Source organism: Cyprinodon tularosa, unplaced genomic scaffold (genome assembly GCF_016077235.1).
Source record: "Cyprinodon tularosa strain WSP-4 unplaced genomic scaffold, ASM1607723v1 ctg982, whole genome shotgun sequence".
Taxonomy (NCBI): Eukaryota; Metazoa; Chordata; class Actinopteri; order Cyprinodontiformes; family Cyprinodontidae; genus Cyprinodon; species Cyprinodon tularosa.
In genome coordinates this window covers 86,205-112,470 of record NW_024039765.1, presented here as the reverse complement: position 1 = coordinate 112,470, position 26,266 = coordinate 86,205, and the positions used below count along the sequence as shown (strand labels likewise).

The 26,266-nt window shown below is 39.7% G+C and overlaps 2 protein-coding genes across 2 annotated transcripts; one reads left to right on the top strand and one right to left on the bottom strand.

The window, feature by feature from the left end:
• The first annotated feature begins 320 nt into the window (after positions 1-320).
• Positions 321-4,184, top strand: LOC119777157 (putative nuclease HARBI1). Its single transcript, XM_038275956.1, has 3 exons — positions 321-802; positions 914-1,026; positions 4,110-4,184. The coding sequence occupies exons 1-3, from the start codon at positions 364-366 to the stop codon at positions 4,182-4,184; spliced, it is 627 nt and encodes a 208-aa protein (XP_038131884.1). The 5' UTR covers positions 321-363.
• Positions 4,185-16,002: 11,818 nt separating this feature from the next.
• Positions 16,003-16,724, bottom strand: LOC119777151 (gamma-crystallin 2-like). The gene is made up of 3 exons (XM_038275946.1): positions 16,716-16,724; positions 16,366-16,608; positions 16,003-16,287 (listed from the first exon to the last, which is right to left on the bottom strand). Exons 1-3 carry the CDS (start codon positions 16,722-16,724, stop codon positions 16,003-16,005), a joined length of 537 nt encoding a protein of 178 aa, XP_038131874.1.
• Positions 16,725-26,266: the final 9,542 nt, after the last annotated feature.

Genomic DNA, 26,266 nt, shown 5'->3' with positions numbered 1-26,266 from the left:
CTCCTGGGGCCTGTTTCAGAAAGGAGGTTAAGTGAAAACTCTGAGTTTGTTAACCCTGAAATGAGGGAAACTCTGGGTTTTCTGTTTCAGAAAGGGAGGTAAGTTAAACCTGAGAAAGCAGAGTAAGTCAAGCCCGTTTCTGAAAGAGAGGTAACTTATACTCAGAGTCAGTTACCATGGCAATTTACTCTGTGAACCTAACCTGGTCGGGAGCAGGTTTTCTTCAGAAAATCCAGAGTTTATTTTGGTCTCCTCCCCTTTTTTAAACAGGAAGTGGTGTTTAAACACCTCATTGATTCTTTGGGGACATACAGTATTCATTGCACACATTTCAGTCACGTAGAGCGCATCAAAGGGAATGAAATGGCATGTCCTTTTATGGATGATCCTGTTGACGAAGAGGCTGTATTACTTCGTAGGGAGTTACATTTATGTCGGGAAAGGATTTTGAGGCCCAGAGTGGATTTTTTGTCATATCCCTATCCATTTTTATTTGAGCGTTACCGTTTTTCTTTACAGTCAATAAGATACATCCATAATCTCATCCATCCTTACATCAGAAACATCAACCATCGTGGCCGTGCTCTTACATCCGAGCAGATTCTTTCCGTTGCCTTACGTTTCTTTGCGAATGGAAGTTTTTTTTATAACATCGGGGATGCTGAACATATTAGTAAGGCTACTGTTTGCAGAGCGGTAAGGAAAGTGTGCCTCACTCTTAAGCGCTTTCTGAGAATTTTTGTATTGTTACCTGGGCACAAACCAGTGAGAGTCATCAAAGCGGAGTATCACAGGATTGCAGGTCAGTGGTGTATAAATCGGTTTAAATGAGGCTAACCTGATAAATTACATTCAGTTAAGAATATCTTGCTGTGACCCCTGGAAGTAACCTAATAATTAGAATTCCCTTTAGGATTTCCGAATGTGGTTGGATGCATTGATGGCACACATATTCCGATCATTGCACCTTCTGAAAATGAAGCAGACTATGTGAACAGGAGATCCATCCACAGTATTAATGTGCAGGTACACTGACAGCCTACTGTTTCTAATGGTCAAAGACTACACCACAATACTGTAACATCTCTCATTCTTTGCACTGTCAAGATCATTCACTGTTGGGACAGGAGGCTCCAAGAGGTAGATATTACCATCCGACTCTGTTGGGACCAACAAAAAACCCAACCCAAAGTAATATAAATGAAAATATCACATTTAGTCTACATAAAAAAATAACACTGTAGGTAGACCTCTTACATTTTATGAAGGCACTTAAATCTTCTGGAGTGACTGGCTCTGATGAAGTCCCTCCAGGAATTCCCTCAGCCATTGGCCTTCCAGCATTTAGGCTCAGGGCCATCTCTTCTGCATTTGTCAGGGGGGGTGGTGCAGGTCCTCCCCCTGTTTTACGAGCCTCTGCCTTCTTTCTGTTGGCTGAGTAGAAGTTAAGAATGAACATTTAGACCTATGTCAAAAATGCTGCTGCACTGCTAGACACTGAATGCCATTTAGTCATTTAATATGTCAAATGTTTGTAAAGCCAGGTAGCTACTCTACTCCCATGATGTGATCAAGGCTTACCTGCTTGAAGTATGTTTTTATATTTCATTTTCAGCTGCTGCCATGTTCTTTTGATGCCTGCAGGATTGCACCTATCCATGAAAACTAAATTAGGTTTAATAAAATACTTTTCTTCCAGTTTCACCTCTGATATTATAACAGTTGGGTAAGTTACTCTAAAATAGTTCTTAATTACTAACTACAAATTTTATCTTCAACAAGTCTAATTAGATTAATGTAATAATTACTGTCTCTAGAAAGTATTGGTCTACTTACTAATTTGTTTTACTTACTTATTAATTACTTTCTAAATCCCAAATCAACCTCAACCACTTGACCAATAGAAGGAGAGACAAGAAACTGCACTCCTAATGCTTTCAAATAAACAATATTCAATTGCATGAATTAATCTTAAATTGACCAAAGTGTGTAACTAGAGGGAGAAAGTTCAAATCAAAAATTTAATTTAATTTAATTACAGTATTTATATGACTTAAGTAACTTAATTCATTACACCCAACACTGTATAAAAGTAATTAAAATGTAAACTTACGCATTGATTGAACTAACTCATTTCAGCTGTTCTGAAACCCAAAACTCAGAGTTTCCAATCTCAGGATAAGTCAACTCAGAGTTCAAGTTTTAACTCAGAGTTGGTTGAACTTCCTTATTGAAACAGGCCCCTGATATTTCCTAAAATAATTAAATTAATCAACCGATCGTTAGTGTCATCTGGTAATTTAGTCTTCTCCGTCTTCTTCCCTCTCTATCTTCTTTTCTTTCTGGCTCTCTTCCCTACTCTTTGTTTAAAGTTTCTAAGTAGACTTTCCTTCCTTCTCTTAAACTGTTCTGTCAGTGTTCCTATTTCCTCTGCTCTCATTATATCATCAGTTTTCTAATCTTCTTCTCTCCTCTTCTATCAGGCAGCTCTTGTCTCATTCTGTTTTCCTTTTACTGCTTCTTATTTTCTACAATTAGTAACTTTCATTTATCCAAACTGAGTGGTAGAAAGGTAGACTTAAGCCTGGAAGTCTATGCCCGTAAAGCACAACCATAAAACAACAACAACAAAACAACTAATAACTCTCTGAAGATGAGGAGTGGTGGGGAGTGGGCAGTGGAGGCCTTGGTTAGGGCATTGCTATTGGATCCCAGAGGTGCAGAGTTCAAGCCCCACTCCCACAGACTGCCACTCTGGCTCCCTGAGCAAGACCCTAAATCCCCATACTGCTCCCCAGGCCCCGCACAATGGGGATGAGTATCATGAAGAAAACCACCTAGTAACTCCAGAAGTACTGAGAGACTCAGATTTTAACAGATGGGTTAAATGCAGAGAGGGAATTTTGTTGCTGTGTGACAGTTTAATGGTAATAAATTTGATTTCTAATTCTAAGATAAACTAAAGCTTCCCATTCAGTTCTAAAAGCATCTTTAGGTGAACCCTCGTTGATCCCTGGAGAAGCGCCGTACCAGATTAGTGCCCTTGCAAGGAGTTTTCAATCATTCTGTTTCATTTTATCTGAGCCTATTTACTCAGGCCAGCTGCAGCCAATGGTCTGTCTTACATTTTGTTGATTAGCTTGGTTTATGTTAAATTTCTTTAAAAATACAAACACATCAAAGACCTTTTTTTTACTAACCTATGCATGAACCACTCACAATGATCAGCTCAATTCAAATCCAATTAACCAATTAACACCCTCACCATAACAGGGCAGCTGTGACCCGTTCTGATAACTAACTTCCTTCTCTGTTTTAAAAGTGATGCCCTGTCTTCCTCATCTACACGTTAACAGCTGCCAACCAGCTAGCTAACAGCTGCTTCAGCGTGCAGGCTGCTCACACACTCTGGCCGTTTCTCAATATGTGTACTTATGCGTTCTCATGTGCTCGTGTCCTCGTGAAACGTCGTCAGCCTCAGTCCGAGTACTGTTCTAATTCACAAAAACAAGAAGAACAAGAACGGACACATTCCCCGAATGGTGTTTTCTCACAGCTCCCTCTTTATCCAGCATGCATAAGAAAAAACTAGTCCGTTCTCCAGATTGACAGCTGTCCCAGCATGCATTGCAGCAGGAGCAGCTTAGAATGGTGAGCTCAAAGATCTCTTTTCTGTTGCCGCTGTTCAATAAATGTATGTTTTAAGATCAGTTGAGGCAAGAACATCATATTTTTAAGTGTCACTATATGGCAAATTTACTTATTTAGTGCGTAATTTAAATTTTTTATTCCGAAGGTAAGAGGGCAGTGGCAACCAGCGGGCGTCCGAGGCTAACTGCAGCCCTTTCTCGGCATAGCCACGTAAGAAGTACCGCTGGCTCTGATGGTGATTTTTTTGTTTTATTTGGCAAAATGTTCATTTGATTGGTGTTTATCGGACTGTATTAACTATTATTCCCCCAATAAATGAAAAAAGTAAGAGTTTATGAATATCTAGAGACTATTAATAACAGGAGGTGAAATGCAGCTGTAGACTAGCCAAGCCAACGTCACAAGTACGCTTCTGTCACGTGACTCATATTTATGCTGTGTGCTCCCGTTCTCCCCAGGTCCATACTTTAAGTGTTCTTCTCAAGAACATACTTGGCGAGGACACCAGTCCGTACTCAGTTCTTGTGAAATGAGAAATGGCATCTTTCTACCGTAATAACAGTCTACACACAACATTCATAAAACGGTAAAATCAGGGACATTTCATGGGGCAGCTTTAGCCGGGGACAGGTGGTCCAAAATGGGGACTTTCCCAGGAAATCAGGGACGTCTGGTAACCGTAGTTCATAGGCCTTTTGTCCAAAAAAAACAAAAAAAACATTTTTACAGCACCCTCTGTTCACAAATACTTCCAGTGGCACTCTGTCTGTCTGTCTGTCTGACTGTCTTTCTGTCTGTCTGTCTGTCTGTCTGTCTGTCTGTCTTAATGGGCTTCAGTCTTTAAATTTAATTTAACTGTCTTTTTCAGATATATTTAATTATTTCTTCTAAATAAAAATTGTATTTCTTCTTGTTTGTGAGCACTACATCGCAGCCACGAGTAGGTTTTCTAAACAGAGACAAAAAAAGATTTATAGTCCAAGTTCTATTGTTGAAACCTGATGCACCACATTCAAAATATGTTTAAAGATGTGTTCATTATTAAAAACCAAAAGCCTAATTATTTTAAATGACTTCATATTCAGCTGACTAAATGAGCTGTGTATCTTTATTATTCTTGCTGCTGTCACCCGGCTTTGATGGCCTCGTTCAACACAGGAGCCACAAGGGGGCGCTCAATAGCTCGATGTGATATTTGACAGTCACCATTGCTCCTAGCCTGATGTTTCTCATTGAGAGCCTTTTTCAGACAAAATACTCTTTTTGACAGCTAGGGGTGGGGGGTGGAGTGGGGGTGTGTGGGGCAATGGCTTTGCCTCCTTTGTGTTTTTAGGTTGTTTTTACAGCATCAGCACAAACAGAAGCTGGCACGGTCCAGGCTCACAAAACCCTGCTGAGTCATCAGCAGGTGGCTTCTCTTTGTCCGCAGGCTTAGGTAAGCTCTGATCATAACCAACTCTGATGAACACACAAATGATCCCCCCCCCAACCACACACACACGTACTGTTTTGTAAGCTAACCCTCCAAGCACCACCACAACACAGGTTCATGATGTGCAACCTTTAACGAATCTGTCTTCAATGCTGAGCCAGTTCATAGTTAAAAAGAACTAGTTCAAAGTTCAGTTCAGTACAAACTTGTTAGTGAATTTTGCACAAAAATGTGAGCTTTTTTCCCCCCAGAGTCTTCCTTTGTTTGTTCATAAAACTCTGCAGAGGTAAAATTCTCTAATGTGAGATCAATAAATTAAATTATTAAACTTATATAATTAATTGCTTCTTAGATATATATAAATAAAGAAAACCCCATTCCACTCTTGAAATTGTCAAACATATCATAAATCATAATGTAAAAAAAACTAAGGACTCACTATACTTCCCTGTGGTCTAACATTTTCAACAAAAAACTTTTCTGACAAATGTTGTCCTATTCTTACTTTTATTAATCCATCTTGTAAGAAATATTTTATCCAATAAAACATTGGTCCTTTAATTCCCTTTTTTTTTTGTTTAATTGAAAAACCTTCTTTACACATCATATCATAAGCTTTTTCTACATCACAGAGATAAGCCACCGCACTCTCCTTATTAAATTGCACTTTTATAATTTCATGTTCAAAACATAGAATAGGATCCATTGAGCTTCCACCTTTTTTAAACCATATAGCTTAGTCTTCAATTAATCTTTCTCTCAATTATTTAACATGTGGAATTAAAGCAATAAGCCTATAACTTGCTGGATTGGAACGCTCTTTATTTGGCTTTAAGCTTGGAACTATGATCGCTTATTTCCATGCCATAAGTTAAAAAAAAAATCACTTCCCATATCTTATTATAGATTCCAATAAAACCCTTTTGGATGCATTACTAAGCATATTAACCATAGTATAATTAATATTATCTTTTCCTGGAAATTAATGTTTTGATTTTCTTAAAGCATGATTTAATTCAAATAAGGAAAATGACCATTTAATAAGTCATTAAAACTTACATTTTTGTCTACTAAATTAACATTTTCATTCATTGTACAAGCTCTTCTTTGTTTTTCTTCTGTAAATAAATGAATACACTTTTTTTAACCAACATGTTTGCCTTTTCCTCCTCAGTCAAAGCAATAACATTTCCTTCTTTCAGAACTGGATATCCATATTCTCTTAATTCCATTCATTTGCTCCTTTGATCTATTTTTTTTTTATGTTTGTTTCCCTACCTACTGAATTAATAAATCTTCACCAATAAACCCTTGTTTGGATTTGTTACTGTTCTTTTAACAAGAGCCTGTGACCTTTTATATTCAATAAAATTCAGATATCTCTCTTAACAATCTAAAAGCTTCATTTCTAGATTGAATAGCAACATCAGATTCGATTGTCCACCATCATCTTTATATATTTATATTTTTCTATTGTTTCACGTGCAGCACCTGACATGGCTTCACAAAAAAATACCTTCTCAACATCCAAATTTATATTGACCTTTTGAATTTCTTAATCACTTAGTATTTTATATTTTTCCCAATCAATATCTCCAAAAATCCATCATTCTAGGTTCTCATTTTCAATTTTCCCATCTCTAAACCAAGGTCAATGAGGATAATGATCTCTTCCTATTGCTGATTCACTTAATATTTTCCAATTAGTAATTCCGGCAAAATCTTCTGAAGCTAAAGTTTAATCTGACGCTGTTCGAATTCTAATATTAATCCTCGTCCCTTCTCTGTTATTAAGGAAAAACAATGGTTTTTCTATCCAGTGTTTACTGACTGGGCCCAGGACTCGGACTAGAAGACACTTGACTTTTCTGAACTTTTCTTTTTTCTTAAACTTTTTGCTGCTTCGGCGTCAGTCATGTTTTTAACTATTCTGCTGCCTTTTTCTTTACTTCACCACCTCCATTTGCTACATTACGCTGACCGCCACTGTTGTAACATTTCATCTGTACATCTGCTCGACATTCATCACAGCCTGCTAATCTGGGTCTCTAAGCAAAGACATTTAAGCCCACACTGCTCCCCTGGTGATGCACAATGGCAGCCCACTGCTCCCCACGGGGATGAGTATCATGAAGAACACCACCTCGTAACTCCAGAAGTACCGAGAGACTCTCCATTTTTTACCCATCCACAGATTTTAACAATCTTTTCAATCTCTGCACTTCACCACCATTCATGTTTCCTTTAAGTTTTTCTAAATCTTGGAGAGCAATACCAGTGAGTACACCACGCAATACTCCAACAACTTTAACTCACGTAATATTCGAATGTTATTAATCTGCATACTTTTATTCTTTTGTTTTACATTTTATCAAAATTATTTCATCTCACAAGAATTTTACAAACTCCACTTCCCCTTCTTTTTTATTTCTCTATAAACTGCTATCAGACTTAAATTTATGTTCACATCTTCCTTCCTGAATTTAAGTATTACATTAAAGGCACACTATGCAACATTTTTCAGTTAATTAATGTGTTCCATAACGTTATGGATGATTAAATGAGTCATTTCAGGTTGAACAAAGGTATTCTCGGCCGCCCTGGTGGTCTGTAGGGGAAATACTGCACTTGCAACTGCAGGAGCACCGACCCGCACCCACAGGCTCAGAAGTCTCGCGAGAGTCAGTCTTGCTTTACGGCGAGAACTGCTACACCCCCCAGTTAAAAGCATTCTCGTTGCTAGCACAGTGGCGATCTTTGTGCAGTTATGCTACGTTCACACAGCAAAAGCAGCAAAATCGCGTCTGCTGCTTCATTTTTGCTGCTTGTACCAGTTTAGTTCTGACGCGCGGCTGAAGCAGCTTTGCTGCTCTGGCTGTGCGGTGCAAAAGTGTGTCTGAGGCGCGTTGGGCGGAGCTTCACTATCCTTTCTCTGCCTTGCAGCTATATTTGCTGTGATCATTTGGAATAAAGTAGTTTTAATATGTGTTTAAGTGAGAAAATACACCTGAAAACGTAATCAGTGCCGTCAGTTCATTCAGATTATTATCCTGCCTTCAATATTTTTTCTGTCGGAGCCGCTCAGACCCCCACATACCAGGGATGCGCCGATAGTAGGAATCCCTTCATCAGCATCCTCTGGCCGGGTCACCTCCTCGCGGTTCATCTAAATAATCCAAACTGCATATTCTGCCGGCAGATTTCAGCATTTTAAGTTAATTTAGGCGTCAATAAACTGTTTAAGGAAGTGATCATAGCCTCTGATCATCAGCGCTGTGTCTCTCTCCCTGCGTCAGATGATTAAACGCGCCTGACTCGCTGCTTCAGCTGCTCAGACGCGCTGCGCCTGCTGCTCAAAACGCGCCGCGGGACCTTTTGCTGCGCCTTGACGCGCGTCAACCATTGACTTTGCATGTAAACACGCTGCTTCTGTCGCGCCAGCTGCGTTCGCCTGTCTGCTAAGCTCAAAACAACCACGCCTGGCTTGACGGAGAAACCAGGAGAACAGCTGTGCATATTTACGACAGTGCACTTTTACTTTCGCCCTCTGGGGGGAGCCCCGCTGGAAAATCAACACCGGTTGCATAGTGTACCTTTAAATTCCTAATAATTCCTGACAATCTCGTTTCCTCCTCTGAACTTCCCTCTTCTGATCTTCTCTTACAATTTTGTAAACCAATCTCTCCAGCATCATTCAAATGTTTTTCCTTCCTTTCCTTGAAAATTGCTGTTATCAATTGTAAGTGAATGCGAGCTGTGCATGTTACTCATTCTCAGCTCTCTGCTCTCGTTCACGTTCAGAACTTCAAAACTGATTGATTCACTTCCTTGTTTACAAAAAAAATTAACATATTCAGTGAACGCCGTTCAGTGATTTAAAAAGAAAATTCTCATAGAAAAACTTTTTGTCCAGGTTTATGATAGAAAATAATGTAATTTCGGAAACTGAAAAGTCTAAACTGTACATAATGCATGGAAACATTGCAAACCTCTTTTTACGAGACTGATGAATCTGTTCTGTGGAGGCGGTCAATACAGGATATATGGCCTATATTTACCGTGAAGAGTGAAGCGCATTCTTCAAAGTCAGTAAATGTGATTAAATATTATATAAATTAAAAAGATAAAAAGAACATATAGCAAATAAACCTTTGCTGAAATATCAAATGGGGACTGGCAAACAGGTAATGTAATGCAAAAATCATTAAAAGCAAAAACAGAATACTGACATGTTACATAGACTACAGACATGTTTAAAAGACCTAAAAACCTGGATGACTTTTCTTCTTTTGGATACAGATTAAAGAATATGATTAATTCAATTCAGTTTATTCATATAGCTCCAATTCACAACACATGTCATCTCAAGGCACTTTACAGTTCACCAGATCATACAGTCTCTTTACCTGGCTAATGACATCAGCTTTGTATTGGATAATAAAGTGAGAAAACCTTGGTGTTATTTTAGATGTTTTTTTAACCAGGTTTAAACCTAAATCCAGTGTTAAAAAGGTTTCTAGAATTTCCTACCTCCACCTCTGAAAATTGAAAGAAAAAAAAAAGAAATTAAATCTCCTGTCCAGTGGTGATGCTAAAAACTAGTCCATACTATTGTAATTCTTTACTATCAGTAAATCATCAAAGTGTAGCAAAAAGCATGTAAGTGCACCAAAGTGGTAGCCTAGTAGGTCTAGCCTCGACCAATGCCTCAGGCCCTAGAACTGGCAGGCCAATCACAACTCAGAGATGTGTTTTGAATTTCTGGATGCAAAGCGGGCGGGGTTTTGAGAGCGGGATGACAAAAATACGCGACGCTGGAGAAAGCACAATAAGGAAGATGGCAACAACTATTGAACAGTTCTCATTTGACTCAGCTTTGGAATCAGTTTTGGAAGGATTAGACTTGGGGTTTTCGTTGAAACGTGAGCAGGAAGAGGCTCTATGCTCATTCATTTTTAAGAAAGACGTATACCAGCTTTCTGTCATGCTTCCTACCTCACAGTCATTTGCTCTCATTGGTCAGGGCGTTGGCAAATAGGCACTGACAGCAATTTGAAAAACAACAAGTTGTTCTCATCAACAATCTTCCGATGTTTCATACTAAATTATACATTTAATCTCACATTTAGTCTGGTTTATTATACGCATCCATGTCGAGTCAGCAATGAGTTCAGCAAGGGGCTCTAAGCAAAGACAAGCTTTAATGAGGTGCGTAAGTAAATAAACAGAACTATGTTTGAAAGTTATGAACTTATAAGTAATATATGATCAACTAAATATCAGTGTCTTGACCAATCTGATAAGAAATCAAAATATATATTGTATTAGTAAGTCACAATGACCACCTTGTGCTTGTTGAGCATTAATAACTGTAGAGGTTGAGGGTTATATTGTTGAAAAACCAGATATTGTGTTCTTGTTTCTTCCAAGCCCAAACTGGACCGTATTTGTGTCTAAAATTTTAACTTAGAATCTTATCCTGTCTTTAAAAACAATAGATTTGGTTGATTTCTGTTCTGGAAAACCGTCTCACACCTACACGTAGCAGCGCAATGCAGAAGCTCTGTTAAATGTAAACGTATATTATAGGGCTGCAACAACGAATCGATAAAATCGATAAAAATCGACTTTTAAAAGCGTTGGCAACGAATTTCATCATCGATTAGTTGTGTCGCACGATTAATGCGTCATCCGCCGCCGTCGTCATCACTGCCATTCGATTGAAACGGGGGAAGAAAAAAAATACGGCAGCGCGAGTCAGCGCCGCAGGTGAGTAAAGGCTGTTTTCAAAAGGCAGAAACGTCTACTGTTCTAATGACCGACACCGCAAACGCAAGCTGCGTCTCAATTCGCAGACAGCCTGCGCTTTGTAAAGCGAAAAAAGTCGCAACATGCAACTTTTGTAAAAACATATTAACATGGCACGGAACCACCACTGTTATGACGCAGCACCTGAAAAGAAAACACGTTGGAGCCTTCGATGGCGTGAAGAGAGCTGATCAGCAGGATGAGCGGCCATGTTTGTTTGGTTTTAAAGTGGGGAAACGTAACGTTAGTTTCTCAGGTAGCTCATCTGATGCTTTCCTTACCGTGTTAGTAGGTTACAGACAGTGATAAGGTTGGCGACTTATTTTATTTTTAATTTCATTTGAATTCGCTTAAGCAGCGTTTATATTTACTTTATAAATAACTTGCAAATTAGGAGGGCAAGGCTTTTAAAGTTTAAATCTTCTAGATAAAGTAAAGAAGATCCTGTATTTTATGGAAGTGAAGTAAAGTGATAGGTCAATTAATTATATGCTACATTCCCAAGTAAATATCTGTTTTTGGAGGATGTGTTTTTTAGCACCCCTAGTCTAAAAAAAACTCATTTGTTGAAATGGGGGGGCCTATTGTTTGAACCCCTTAGGGGCTTTTAAAAACAAAAATGTCTCTTTTTGCGCTTTATGAAACAAAGTACCCTATATTTTGATTTTGTCTGAAGTATTTTTTTTTTTTCAAACATTGTCATTCTATACATGATGATGTCTTATAAGATTTCTGGATTTACTTTATGCTACATTTAAAGATGAATGACCTTGGTTGGGGAGGCAAGTAAAACCTGGACAATAGGCTGGTTTGTCAAAAGGCAACAGCAATCTATAAACATATTCAAACCAAGGGCAACTTTAAACTACCAAGCGATTCTAACAGTCACGTTTGACAAGTATTGGAGCACACAGGTTACAAGTTGCAAGATATTCAGAGAGAAATGTTCAAAAGTGTCACCATGGAGAGGATTATTACCAAATGAATTTTATGTGTATCTCATCTCATGTATTTTATACAACATTTATTGGATTCGAAAAGAATCCTTTTTTGAGGAATTTCCCAAAGCCTAAATGACAAATGGCACCTCTATTTTATTATTAGAATAAGCTTAAAATGAGCAATGACTACACTATAGATCATTGTAGTGCCACCAAACTTGTAGCACACACAGATAACCTCATCTAGTTCATACTACAACTCTTACTTTCGGAATATGTGCTAAACTCGACTTTTTTAAAGATTTTTTCATTGTTATTATAAGCAGGCCAGGTGTGCAATCTCTGCAACAGGAACCACAGCACTGAGCGTTGTATGCACTGCACAAAGTATACCTGTCACAAATGCAGGAAGGACTCACCTTGGGTTTGTAAAAACTGCTAAATGGGACAATTGTAGCTTCATATGTAGAGCTTTTCTTTGGGTGAAATAAATGTTACTGCTATACCGTAATCTTACTGTTTGTCATTCTCTAAGCTGAAATGTTGAATGACACGAAAAGGCAAGAAAAGACAAAATACAATTATCCTCTAAGTTTCTTTCACATAGTGAGCTTTGCAATATAAATCAGTCTGTTGGTGAATGGACAATATAAATAGGCTCTGCCTTGCCTTGTTGGAAAAGCTGGTTATGACCTGTTCTCAACTCAGGAACTAGGACCCGTATGATGATATCTGGTTGTTCAATAGGTTTGCCTAAATAAAATATTTAGATATGACTTATCAAGATATTCCTGCAAAAAGGTCTGATCTTGCAGGGGCAGGTAATGAAAGGAATGAAGTGCTGGGAAAAAATGCTCTTGTTCTAATGCCAGTTTGTTTCAGTCACATGTAGAAGGGCTGTTTATACCACAGGTTATTTGCATTACAATAGGAACAGTTAGCAAGGTAGAGTCAATACACAAACTTGAAAAGGGGAGGGGGGCTTGCAGAGAAACTGAAATTATCTGGGGCTTCTAGTAGGGGTGTAAATAATAATCGTTTTGTATCGATGCATCGATCCAAAAGCCGACGATCCGATGCATCGACAAGTCCGCAAGAGAATCAATTCATGTTTTTTTTTCCTCCGGTCTATTTTTATCCATCTGCTCCTGGGCGTAATTCTTCCTCCCGTGCTGCGGTGGCGCTAAACCTATTTTCCCCTCCTACCTCGCTTCCTGGTTATACTCTTACAGCAGTGTGTTGCAGCAAGCTTCACACAGACATTTTTAAATTATGCTCAGTATTGAAGCGTGGTCTGAGCTACACACTGTGGGTCTAAATACGGCCGAGGCGGCGAGGAAGAGGGGACGAGTTTAGTGCGACGACGGAGGGACATGAGGGCAAAAAGAGCGGAGATTCAGCTGGAAAAAGGGTCCCAGCGTTCTCGTGCACCTCGCTCTTCTAGCGGGTCAAACTTCACGAGTTGTTTTCCGCAATTTCGCTCATAAAAACAAAACTAGCCGGCCTCCTGTCTGCGGTCAGCTACAATTTGGGAGAGGAGCAGCGGAGCGTCTCTCAAGGGGGCGGTGACGTCAACACTCTGGAGCCGCCTTCTTCTTCTTTTTTTTAATGGCGGTTGGCAAACAACTTATAGGTGCATTACCGCCACCTTCCAGAATGGAGTATGGACCAGACAAACTATTATATTCTCCCTAAAATACCCGTTCTTCGTAGAAAATTCAAAATACTACCAAAAACTACATCCCCAGATAACCTTTGAAACAATTCCCTTATGTCTAGTTTATTTTTATTCCTGTCTAACTCTCTAAGCAACATCTCTCTTTCCTGAGTATATTTATTACATTCTAAAAAAATATGTTGGACAGTTTCTCTGGAGCCGAGGTATTGCATTGAACTCATTACACTGATATTGTGCAGTATTGTTTGATGCAACTTTTCTACTTCTGTTATTTGCTGTTGTTTCTAAAGAAAATGCATAACGATATTACAGCTTTCATTGATTTATTTCAAACTTGAAACTTTGTTTAGCCTGTAAGGTGTAAAATAATAATAATAAAAAAAATATAACCGATTAATCGAATCGTATCGTGGTGTATTCTTGAGTATCGAAAATAATCGAATCGTTGGGTCAGGAAATCGATACTGAATCGAATCGCCATGATGGATGTGATTTACACCCCTAGCTTCTAGTGTTGATATGATACACCACAGCTCCTACTGCTGCTGTGATTGGATAAAAACTTGTCATGGGAGGCACTTACCCTACTAGCTTGAAAAATTTTATTGAATGTCCCTTTCTTTTTGTGAACACTTTCTACATAAGGATTTACATATTGCTTCAATCTAGCCAGGGGTGGATGAAGGAAATTTGGGGCCCTAGGCAAAGACAGGCATGGGGCCTGAATGGAGAAGACAACACATAAAACAGACCCATTAGAAAGATACAGAAATTTTAATAGAAAAGACATCCATTATTTGCTCTACGTTTTGTCCCTCTCTTCTTGTCCCTTTCTTGTTTTCTTCTCTATGTTTTGTACTCAGCTGACTTTTCATTGTGTCTCTAAAGGAATGAAAGATTTTTTCCAAGCACTAAGTAGTCCATCTTTTCACTGTAGACAAGCCATAATCTGCTCATCTTATTACCAATCTACTTGCTCTGGAGAGCAGAGTTCGCTGCTTTTAGATGTTTTCTCCAAAGTCTCCAGTAGCAGAAAATAGATGCTAGATTTGGCGCCAGGTGCTTTATTGAAATCAAAGTGCTAAAGGAGTCTGAAAAGTCATTAAGGCCCCGTCCACACGAAGTCAAAACGAACACGAAACGCTGATATTTTCCAAAACGTTTGTCGTAAAGACGGAGACGTAAAATAAATGTGATCGTCCGTCCACACGAATGCATGAAAACGCTGCAAAATGTATGCCAGGCCTGTAAGTGGCGCTGTGGTGCCAAAGCAAAAATAAGCGACAAAATGTTGGGCATGGCACTAATATTTATACATGGTTGCCCTGCGGGTCCATTTTCGTGGTTCAGTCAAATTCAGGTGCTGAACTATGTGGTCGATATTGCTCTGTTCTTCCTGGAGATATTCCAGAAGAAGAAGATTCTGTTGTAAGCCCGACAGCAGGGTGAGCAGCATGAGCAGCAACCATTCAACACAGTACGGCGCCATTGTTGTTGTGATACTGTGTCACGCATGCGTGTTTAGAGGCGACGCTATGACGCATGCGTGTAAAAAAAAAAATATGCGGTTAGAGCGTAAAGATGGAAACGCGAAAACGGCGTTTCGAAATCTTCCCACTCTGAAGGCTGAATAAAAAAAAGATCGTTTACAGACCCCCGAAACGTCGGCTTCGTATGGATGAGAGGCTGGTTTGGTGAAAAATGTGTGCGTTTAGGCCAGGGTTCGTCTTCGTGTGGACGGGGCCTAAATATAGCAACAAATGCGCTAAGTTGGCAACACTGCTCTTTGCACCATTTGTTTTCAAATGGTTTGCTGCTGTCTGTTTGGAACTTTCTCTCTCTTTTTTTTTATTTATAAAAAATAAATTTTGCTTTTGAGTGTTTATGGCACTGGTGGCTCATTTGCTGACAGTAGCAGGGTATGAGAGAAGGGGAGAGACATGCAGCAAAGGACCACAGGCACATTCGAACCCAGGTCGGCCACGTCCAGGACTAAGGCCTCTGCACATGGGTCAGGCACACTAACCACTGCGCCACCTGCACCATTCATTATGAACTTCTCAATATGTCCAAGAAATGGACAGATCCAAAGCATTCTGATAGCATTTTAGTGAAACATTATTGATCTGCACAAATAAGGAGTAGTTGTATTAATCATACATGTAAAAAGAGTTTTATTAGGGGTCCCCAGGAACTTAGGGCCCTAGGCAACAGCCTAGTATTGCCTAATGGTAAATCTCCCCCCCATAATTTAGCTTATGCCTGGTTAGAATGCTGGGGTACTTAAAGAAAACCCATGGACTCAGTTGTGCTCGCAGACATGAGCACATTCAGACTCCAGGCAGAAAGACCTTGTGATGGATTCAAACTATGGAGCTTTTTGCTTCAAGGTAAATGTGCAGCCTACTGAGGAACCCATATGAAACACAATAAAACACAAGAACAGAACATCTTACAGTTGATAGCATTTATTGGAAGCATCGTGAGAACTTCTAGCTGTCTGATTTTGGCAGCTCCATGATTCTCCTGATAGAAGCGACAGTTGCCGTCAAGGCTCCCCACTCAGAGGGACTTCCATACTCCCCTTTCTCCAACAGGTACTGCCGACCACTGAAGTTGGGATGTTCATAAAAAACCCAGGAACCCTCAAGGACCTTACAGGACATGACTTTTTGAAGCCATTTTTCTCTCAAGGACTTCATATTTTCTGTCACCTCCAGAGTCTGGCCATTAAAGTTTGGTTGACCATAGAGCTTCAACTTGAATGGACCCTTGGACTGTAAAACAGCAAAAAGAGGTTTGTTCAATTGTATGTATTAGTAGTTTTTACTGTACTATGTGTTTTGTAGACTCACATTTTTGATTATCTTGCACGATCTGACACAGTCATTAAAGCCCATCCATTGACCATAGACATTGTACTCCCCCGGACCAACAATATATTGGTAACCTGAGAAGTTGCTGCGCTCATATAGGACCCACCAGCCACCATGCACCTTTACAGAGTTGCATCGATGGATGTAGCTGTACAGGTCCGCCGAGTCTCCTTTGCAGTCGTAGGACTTTCCCTGGAAGTCCTGACCTTCATAAAACACAATCTAGAAAGAAGGCAAAGAGACAAACATTTGATATTATTACATGCACTATCGAAATTCTGACCATAAATTGTTTTAAAAGAGCTATTATTCCACCATAACTATCTCACCTTCTCCATTTGTAGAGGTTAAAATACTGCAGTCACCGACGATCAGAGTAGTCTTTATATATAACAGGAACAATACTGACAAATGCGTAGTTAGCAGTACATGTAACACTTATTACAGTTCAAATATTTTTCTAGAGTCTACCTTTTGTTCTTACTCACTGAATTATCTCACAAAACACAAGGGTAGTGTAGCAGTGCCAAGAATCAAAAGCAGCTCCATCCAACCCCATCTGAGCCAGTGCAGATTATGCAGTTACATTTTATATATGCTAGAAACAGTAGAATTGTTTTGTTTTGTATCCAACACTTGAGTCATATGTAGTTTTATATCAACAATGTTAAAAAAGCTGCTATGAAGACCAAATACATATATATGTGGGTGTGTGTGTATGTGTGGGGGGATTGGGGGTGGATCGGGGGATGCGGGGGGGGGGTGTTAGACTGCTGCTTTGACTTCATGGTCAGGTCTGGGGTTTTTTTTCTTTTAGGATGCACTAGCCTCTGTCTAAGGGTCTTCTTTGGTTGGAAATGGTGTGGGGTTTTGTGTTTGGAGAAAATCCTCTTGGGTTTTCAGAGACTCCAGCAACATATGGGATGGCGATGTTTTTGCGTTTAATCTTCTCACCATATTTTCATAACATGTTATTTTCATAAGTTATGTCACACCATATACAGACTCCCTAACATTAAGTGCAATTTAATAAATTTTTTTTTTCATATAGCACCAATACACAACACATGTCATATGTTGTGCAACGGAAGATTAAATATATTGTCATGATTTTATCTAAGACTCTGACCCACATGCAGTGAAACCAAACAGAGAGAAACGGATGAAAAGTTTGACGGATTTTATTGAAGATGTTAAGCTTGGTGCAGAGTTTCAATGAACTCTGCTCAGCTGGAACTGGAAGGCGAGGGGAGGACTGACTGTTAGTTCTAGCCTGGGTGCCATTCCGAACTTAGTCCCGCCCTAACGTTTGAGGTCGGGAAGTTCGGTCTGGCATTGCTTAATAGTAGCGCGAGTATGCTCGCATAATATCTGGCGGGCCAATCAAATTGTCAGGGCGGGCTTTATACGATGATGGACAGATGATCAACAGTAACGTAATCAACCACATCATCAATGCGCACTTGGGTGACAACAACAATGGCTGCCGCTGGAGAGTTGAGGTGTGTAGATTCTGCTATTAGGTCTGTTCTAGAAGATATCGACAGCAAATTAATTTTAAAAGAGGAACAGAGAAACGCGATCAAGGCTCATCTTCTTATTCTAGGCGTGCAACTGCACGCTTTGATTTTTGTTGACAACAACTATGCCTCGCTTAACAACGTCACGCCCTCCGTTGCTCTTATTGGTTGTAGGTCTATCCAATTGAGTGCAGAGGCATTTTTTTTCCTGGTTCGTTCGAAACACGCCCCATAATCACAGCTCTATGGAGCAGCATCAGACTCATTCTGACTAGAATTGAATAGGACTATGTCAGGCTATGTTAGTTCAGGATCAGTGGGAAATTTGATTCATTGATCTTGAAGGAGAGGATCTGATTGTTGACTTACGTTTCCAGAGAAGTGAAGGATCCTTGACTCCAATCTGTGTGTTGGTTTTCCAGTGTATGTCTGATTCAGCGGAGGGCGGAACAGGGTTTACCCAGAATTCGGACGGTGTAGGTGAACAGAGACGCTGATCGCCACTCAGATTTCCTGCTGTACTTGAATAGGTCGTGGTGAAGATGATTCCCTTGCTCAGAGAGTAATTTCAACGTCCTCAAAAGGAGACTGGATCCAAACCTCCTGTTTGGAATCCCTGGCTCAGTTTAAGACTCAGTTGATTCCTCCTGGGAGAGGAGGACCGAAAAGGTTGCAGTAAGACTTCCCTGTATTGGCAAACACTCTGGCGTCGAGGTAGTGGCAATCAGCAGCTCAAGAGCACTCTGTTAATGAGGTAACCGTCGGCAGGTGTGTGAGGAGGCGAACCGGAATGAGGCGCCTCCTGTTGGTGGAAGGGAGACAAACACAAAAACAAACACACAGACAGGAGCCCTGACATATATATTAATAACTAGAACTGGAAGTTAATAGATAATGAATACAGACGATAAAATTAGTATTGAACATGCCACAATTAATTTCTGAGGTGCTATTGCCATTACATTTTCACCAGATGAGGATAATATTTTATGCAATCCACACATTCAAAAAAACAAAAACAAACCATAGATGATCAGGAATTAAGTTATGTGTAACAAAGTGGAAAAACACAGAGAAAAAGTATTGAACACGTTAATAAAAGGATGGAGAAAGGCGTGGACAGCCAAGACAGCTGCCATAATCTCTCAGTAATTAGAAAGCAATCCAGCCTGTCTGTACAAATTAATATCAGCCAGTTCAGTCCCAAACGATGGCCTATAAAAATGTATCTCTGGTATCACACAAGAAACATCTGTTGATGGGTAAAAGTAAAGAACTTTCTCAAGGCATTTGCATCCTTACTGTTGCAAATCAGAATGATGGAGTTGGATACAGAAGGATATCTATACATCTAAATGTTACAGTGAGCACTGTTGGGGTCATAATACAGAACTGGGAAGAACATCAAAAGATGTATAGAGACACCTTATGGCTTTATGAATTTTTGAGTTTATTAAATTATTAATTCCGGACCCCAACCCTGATTCTTACGGAATCCCCTGACTTTATGAGTTTATCACATCCAGACACCATCTCATTCTAAGGTTGACCAATGAAAATATGGTGCATTGTGAATATGGTGAATTTTGTCCTTCTCTAAATATAGGTGTGGTAAAAGAGTTTCTTTATTTTCAGCAATAAAAAAAGCACTAACAATCTCTCCAACAATGCCAAGAATTCCAAGAGTTATTTACAAAAGCAGAGAATTAGCCTCTATCATGGAAGAAGAATCTGACTTACCTGACCAGTGTGAACTAACCTGTTCCTGTTCTGATCTGTTTGCCTGACCTGGCTTCTGACTCCTGCTGGATTCTGCCTGTTTAAGAGACTGGATTTTTCCTTTGGTACCTCTTCAGATCTCTGATCTTCTGGTCTGGACTCCTGTGAACCTCTTTGACACTGGCTCTGGATTGTCCTGCCTTCCTTTGCCTGCTATGATCGGATCTCCTGTCTTCAAGACTTCAGTGTTTTGAACTCTCTGGGCAGCGTTCACCACGTTGTGTTGGCAGCTGTCCACCTGGAATGCACGGATTGAACTTTAAGACCGGTTTATTGACTCTCACATTTGCAATCATCCTCCGTCAGATTAAAATGGTCACTAACCTGTGTTTCCCTCCATTACAGGTTCCTGCCTTAGACGCCTAGCTGCCACCTTCAATCCATTGTTTTTAAATAAACACTTGTTGAGTAATCTGGGTCCAAAGTTCTGAGCCTTGACACCGAAACCTCCACTCTGACTCCATATCATCCACCATCTTCGACTTTATACTTTTTGTAACTTCTCCAAGCAAGATTATTAAAGTAAATACATTGGAGGAGGAAAAGAAATGGAGAGATGGAAAACAGATCCCAGCTAAATAATTTCAAACTAATTTTAGCTTTGTTAGGAAATTTTATAGCATGTCTACCTCAATGAGTCATCATTTACAGATCTTCCTCTCAGCATTACTCGCCAGGAATTTAACAAAGGATACTCGCTGTTTGTCTTTAATCTCAATTGAGAAGAGGAAGCCTTGTCTTCTGTGTCTCATGGTAATTTGAGACTGGATAGGTGAATTATCACTACCTCACACCACTACACTCATTGTTTATGCCTGTTATATTTCTTTACTGTAGATTGACTCAAAGAGAAAGGTTTGATGAACTCCAATAACAATTAATCAATCTTCCCTACTACCACACCATCATAACCGGCCCTTTTTTTAAATTCTGAATCCTTATCCCTCAGACATGCCAGGCCAGACCTGGTTGGTTCTGACTCAGTAAAAGAATAGGAAATCCACTTTTTTGTTATTGTCACAGCTTCCATACGAATTTAGACTTCTACCCTCCCAGCATTTTTTTTTTATATTGAAAGAAATATCTTAAAACATGTTGTATCATGAACAACAACTCAACACTCTCTCACCACAGTATGCAGTGAGCATTGTATATCTTACCTCCGTCACAGAGGGTGTCGTTTTTCAGTGCAAAATGTATGTAATGGTTTCAAACTTTGTAAAATAGTGACGTAATAAAATCCATACGTTCCGCTCCTTTAACCAGGGAATTTATTCTTCAAAAATGTTTAAAGATTGTTTTAAATTGTGATGTTTTCCAGTAAAGTAAGAGTGAATGCTTTAAATGGAATTTCAAAAAAAAGTTATTTATAGATATTCAATGAGAATATTTTCACAGCAAAAATTATGGTCCGAGGTGAAGGATTTCTTCTTCTCTTATGTTTGCTTATTCTTTTTTACTTCCCTTACTTCATCCTCCTTTGTTCCAGAGAAATGTAGAGACAGGATAAAACTCTTTCTACTCTTTACAGAAGACCTATTTTTTGTGGTTCAGTCTGTTCAGTCTATTTAGTCGGTGATACTGTTCATGTGCATGTGGGTTATTTACAGATGATACTGGCATGTTTAATCGATCCAAAGTACTGAGGAAATATTTCCAGCCTGTAGGTTGTAGAGTATTTTTTTATATTGAAGGATAAGGTTCTTCATTAAATCAATTAAACTAGATCCCTTAATAGAAAGGTCTTGAAAATAATTTTCATTTTAGGTCCATCCCCCGTCATGCTGAGAAAGTTTTCTTAATATATACTCGGCATTTTTTCGCTCCTTTTGTGGAAAGCTTTATATCACTTTGCTTACTGTTTCATCCATTTCAGACGGCTCACCAGCATTTCAGTCTCAGAGTGAGGCTCATTCTCTAGACCTTACGCCAAAAAGAAGTAGTTATACGAGGTTCCTCTAGCTGACCTTGCTTTATAAAGGTCATATACCTCTGTAGCAAAGTCTTTTATTTCTTTATTTTTTTTATTAGGGGTTAACCTGAATTCCTTCAAAACCGATCTCATTTTCATATCCAAATCGTCTTCAGGTGACTGTCTAATAGAAGTATCTGGCTGGGTCAGACATATGAACTGATGGGTTGAAACCAGATCAAATTTTTTGGATGTTTTTGGATGTTTTGGTTGTTCTTAGAACAATTTATTTCCTAATAATTCCAACCAAAAATTCTCTGAAGTCTGAAGTTTCTAATACAGGGAGGATTAAACCAGCTTCTGTCAACGCTCAGATAAGAAGGACCCAGACAGATGTTTAGATTTCTCAAAAATGTTTTTCAAGTAACGGATCTGCAGTGAACAGCGAGGATGTCTAAGGCAGGAACCTCTGCAGGGAGAGAACACAGTTTAGTGATCATGTCTATCTAACGGAGGATGATGATGAACGTGTGAGTCTCTAACCTGGTGTTAAAGTTCAGTGCGTGCCCAGAGAACAAGGTTGGTCCCAGTCGGTTGGCTGCAACAAGACACAGCGGGAGCCACCCAGAGTGTCCCAGATGCTGAAGTCCCAGAGGTTGGAGGACTGGCAGGAGATCAGAGCCAAGCAGAGGAAGGAAGGCAGGATAATCCAGTAGCCTCGTGAGACCATCCTGATCTCGCGAGCTTTCAAGGTTTCACTCGCAGATCAGTCTGGCTACTTTCCGTTAAAGAAACTTTGGAGCCGTTCACCAAACGAACGTCCAATCAGCGTTGGCTTTGAGGCGGGTTGAGGTGTGACGCAACGAGAAGCGCGACAGTTTGGTCTAAAGAACATGACGGGTTCAGCCGATGAAACTAGCGTTAGCGTGGCTATCGAGCAAGTTTTATCGGAATTACAGAGTATTTCTTCACTGAAAGAAGAGCAAAACACTGCTCTGGAGGCTTTTCTCAGAGGAAAAGATGTTTTTGCTCTTCTCCCGACTGGTTTCGGCAACAGTTTGATCTATCAATTGGCTTGTGCCTGGCTTGTGGTTGTGTTTTCGTCGTCGCTCTGTTAGTAAGTCATATGCTTCGTTGATCTGACCAACATAGGCCAATCAGCTAACCAGTATTTTCGCCCCTTCCCAAAATTACTTCAACGGAAGGTTTCTAGATGGATATTAGGGGTGTGCAAAATAATCGTCATGATGATGCATTGTGATTCTAATTTTCATGATCTACTGCATCGATTCTTGACGCCAAGTATCGATTATTAATTAAAAAAAATGAGTAAATAAAATTGCATGAATGGTTGGCGAAAATCAGCCAAAAACAAGTGTAATATAACTTCCAGTCCAGTAGATGTCGCTGCGGATGTGTTGATGCACACTCCCTTGTGTCACAAGCATTTCTACTGCGCCGAGTCATTCAAAAACAAAACATGGAGGAGAAAATATTGCAATCCATCGCAATAATTCAAGTATCGTGATGCATCGCGATAGAATCACATCGTGGCCTGTGAATCGTGATTCGAATCGAATCGTGACTCCTTTGGCAATAGCCACCCCTAATGGATATGAGGAGCAAATCCTGCAAATCCATCTGGCGGAGTCAGGTTAATAATCCAGAGGGTGAAGCAAAAGCCGGTGTCGAAGAGGTGCTCAGGAATTCAGGCCAGAAGATCAGAAGTCTGAGGAGGTAACGAAGGGAAATAAAGGACAGCGTCAGAAATCAGTTCAAGGTTTGGAACACAGGCAGAAATCCAGCAGGAGTCCGAGAACAGGTCAGGCAGACAGATCAGAACAGGAATAGGCAGGCTCAGAAGTCCAGAAGCAGACTGGGTCAGGATCAGGCAATCAGAAAACACTTTAAAACACTAGAAAACTCTCCCCACAGGCACAGGAATAATCTGGCACTGATGACTGGTTAGAGGGATGGTTAAATGGAGGCAGGAGCATTTGGAGCAGATGAATGGTAATGAGATACTGAGCAGAGCTAGGTAGGTGAATGAAATGAGTAATCAGTCCAATCATCAGTGCCAAGATCATGACACCTCGAGATTTGAGCACAGACCGCTATCGTTTTATTCCCACACATTTATCCACCAGTAGACTGATTATCTTTTGTTTTTTCAGTTTTTGATGTTGTGAAGGAGTTAACTTATTTCCGTTTAAAATATTTAGGGCAGTTTCACACAGAGCTATGAGAAAGTCAGGTGAACTCTGTGCCAGGGTAGCTTTACATTTCTGGGCAGTGTCAAAATACAGTGCCTTTAATTATGGCACAATCCTTTTTATAGATGACAGGCTACAATATTTATTTGTAGTTTATCCCTGGGACTTTTAAATAGAATAATGTATTTAGCATTCAAGCTAATAGAGTAGTTTGGCTATCACAATCATGTTGGTAAAACTGCATGAATATCTTGGCAACCTGCTCATTTTCTCCTGCCTGAAATATGAGGTTGTCAAGATTGTTGGGATCTGGAGATCTACCACCTGTCTCCAGCAGAGAGCGCCGTGGGTCTCCTGGGCTGGAGCCCTCAGCACACCTGAGGATCATCAGCCAATCAGGAGACCTTCTACATAAGCAGCAGTCAGACCTTCCTTCAACGCCGCAGTGTTGACCAAGTTTGGTTAGCGAACCTGAGCCTCTGTTTACCTTAAGTGAATCTTAGTTGACTCTAGAAGAGAAACTAGATTCTAACCTGCCTCTGTCTTCTTTGCTCACAGAAAACCCGACTAAAGTCTGAAGCTCTGGATGAGCTTTGCCTGGAAACCTGCCTGCCTGCCCAAGGAAGCCAAACCTGAAGATATCAGTCTGGATTCCTCCACCAGCTCTCAAGGAAGAGTTAGGAAACCAAGCCAAGGTCTGAAACTCACAAGCCAGAAGCTAGACGCTGCTGCCGCTGAGCTCTCTGCTGAATCTACAGTCTCTGGACCCAACCGGTTCCCCCCTCTCAAAGGGATCAGCCAGAACCTCATCAAGGTACATTCTGAATAGACACGCTAGACAAACCATCGGAGCTGCCTGGCTAATCAAACTATCCATCTCTGCAGATATCAGTCATTCCAGTCCCGGACCAGTACCTGAACCAGTTCATATTACTCTGTGTGTGTGTTCCTTCAATAAACTCTGTTAAACTTTTACTCAGCATCGTGTGGTGTTCTGCATGTGGGTTAAGTCTCTTAAGCCTATCATGACAAAGTTGACATTAATCCTTGTCTTGAAATGAAAGTGGGACTCCTTTAAAGGTAATTTAAAGGTATTTCTTTTTTGCAAATCAGCATTACGCTGATTGGGAATTTCCTGATTAGGAGAAGGTGTGGACAGAAGGATCTAGAACAGCATTACCAGTAGCTGTGGCCATAAGATCTTCACTGCCTGTCACAGTGGCAATCCCTGAACCTAGTGGTGGACGTTGGTAGTGAAGGATACTGTCAAGCTGAAGAAGGACAATTATTGAGCCTAGTTAGCTTGTGGGCCTCCTCAGGCTGTAAACAGGTGTCATGAGGCCAAACGTGCTGCAGTCTGCATTATGTCCTATTAACTAAAGCTATTCTTGATGCATATTGTTGTATTTTTTAGGCAGGAATTAGTTCTACCTCTTTTGGCCTAACTTTGTACTTAACCCCCTGTCTGCTGTTGATACCTTTGTCTCTTAGTGTCTTAGTGACTTAGTATCATTAAAGAAAGGCAGTCAGCCAATAACACATGCAGACTGCTTAATTTAAGAGTATTCCTACTAGGGCTGAACGATTTTGGAAAATAATCTGATTGCAATTTTTTTTCTTTATAGTGCGATTTAATGCAATTATTTTCCCCAGTTTAATTGATCATGTCTTTTTTTAAAAATATACAAACTGCAAATCAATCTGTTTCATCGCTGTGCAGATTAGGTGCTAAAAGACACGCTGTGTCCTAATTAATGATCGCGTTCTGCCTACGATATATTTCAACCAAAATTGCAATTTAATTTTGACTTTTCTCTACATAACCACAAGCAACAAAAATGGCCTCTAAATAAAGACAATTGTAAACAAGGACTATTTAAATCAAGAACTTTTAATGTTTTTATTAATCAGAATATTATTCAAGAGAACAGCTTTTAATTTGAACATCAGTCCTTGTTGAACATGAAGTCCAAAGTGCAACCAACAAACCAGTCTATGTATTAAACTGATTAACTGGTACTTGTATGGTGCTATGTATGAATATATAAACTCTAAAACAAGTAATAAAATTAGATTATCTCACTGCTGCAACTATCTTCCCTTCCATGTGGAGGCAAATCCAGTTTAATCATTTTATTGACACCTAAAGAACGCGTCTGATTCACTAATTGTTACATAGCCAAAAATTGCAGACGTCCGCGATTTAGAAATTGCATTTTTTTCAATCGCGATTATATTGAAAATGCGATTAATTGTTCAGCCCTAATTCCTACAGTAAAAATATAAAATCCTACATATCATCTTTAGATGCAGAAAAAGCATTTGATAGAGTAAACTGGACATTTTTATTCGCTACTCTACATAAATTTACACTCTGTGTACACAAAATGAAAATAAAAGTTGACTAAGTCTAATACTAAAGTCTAAGTCTATTTTGAAGGTGTGATAATGGCGAT

Excerpts from the sequence above, each read along its gene's own strand:
- LOC119777151 (XM_038275946.1), bottom strand. Across the intron at positions 16,288-16,365 it reads CGTGCAAGATAATCAAAAAT|TCCAAGGGTCCATTCAAGTT; the intron begins GTGAGTCTACAA and ends GCTGTTTTACAG.
- LOC119777157 (XM_038275956.1), top strand. The coding sequence starts at position 364 with ATGGCATGTCCTTTTATGGATGATCCTGTTGACGAAGAGGCTGTATTA. Across the intron at positions 803-913 it reads GGAGTATCACAGGATTGCAG|GATTTCCGAATGTGGTTGGA; the intron begins GTCAGTGGTGTA and ends AATTCCCTTTAG. Across the intron at positions 1,027-4,109 it reads TCCACAGTATTAATGTGCAG|GTCCATACTTTAAGTGTTCT; the intron begins GTACACTGACAG and ends CGTTCTCCCCAG.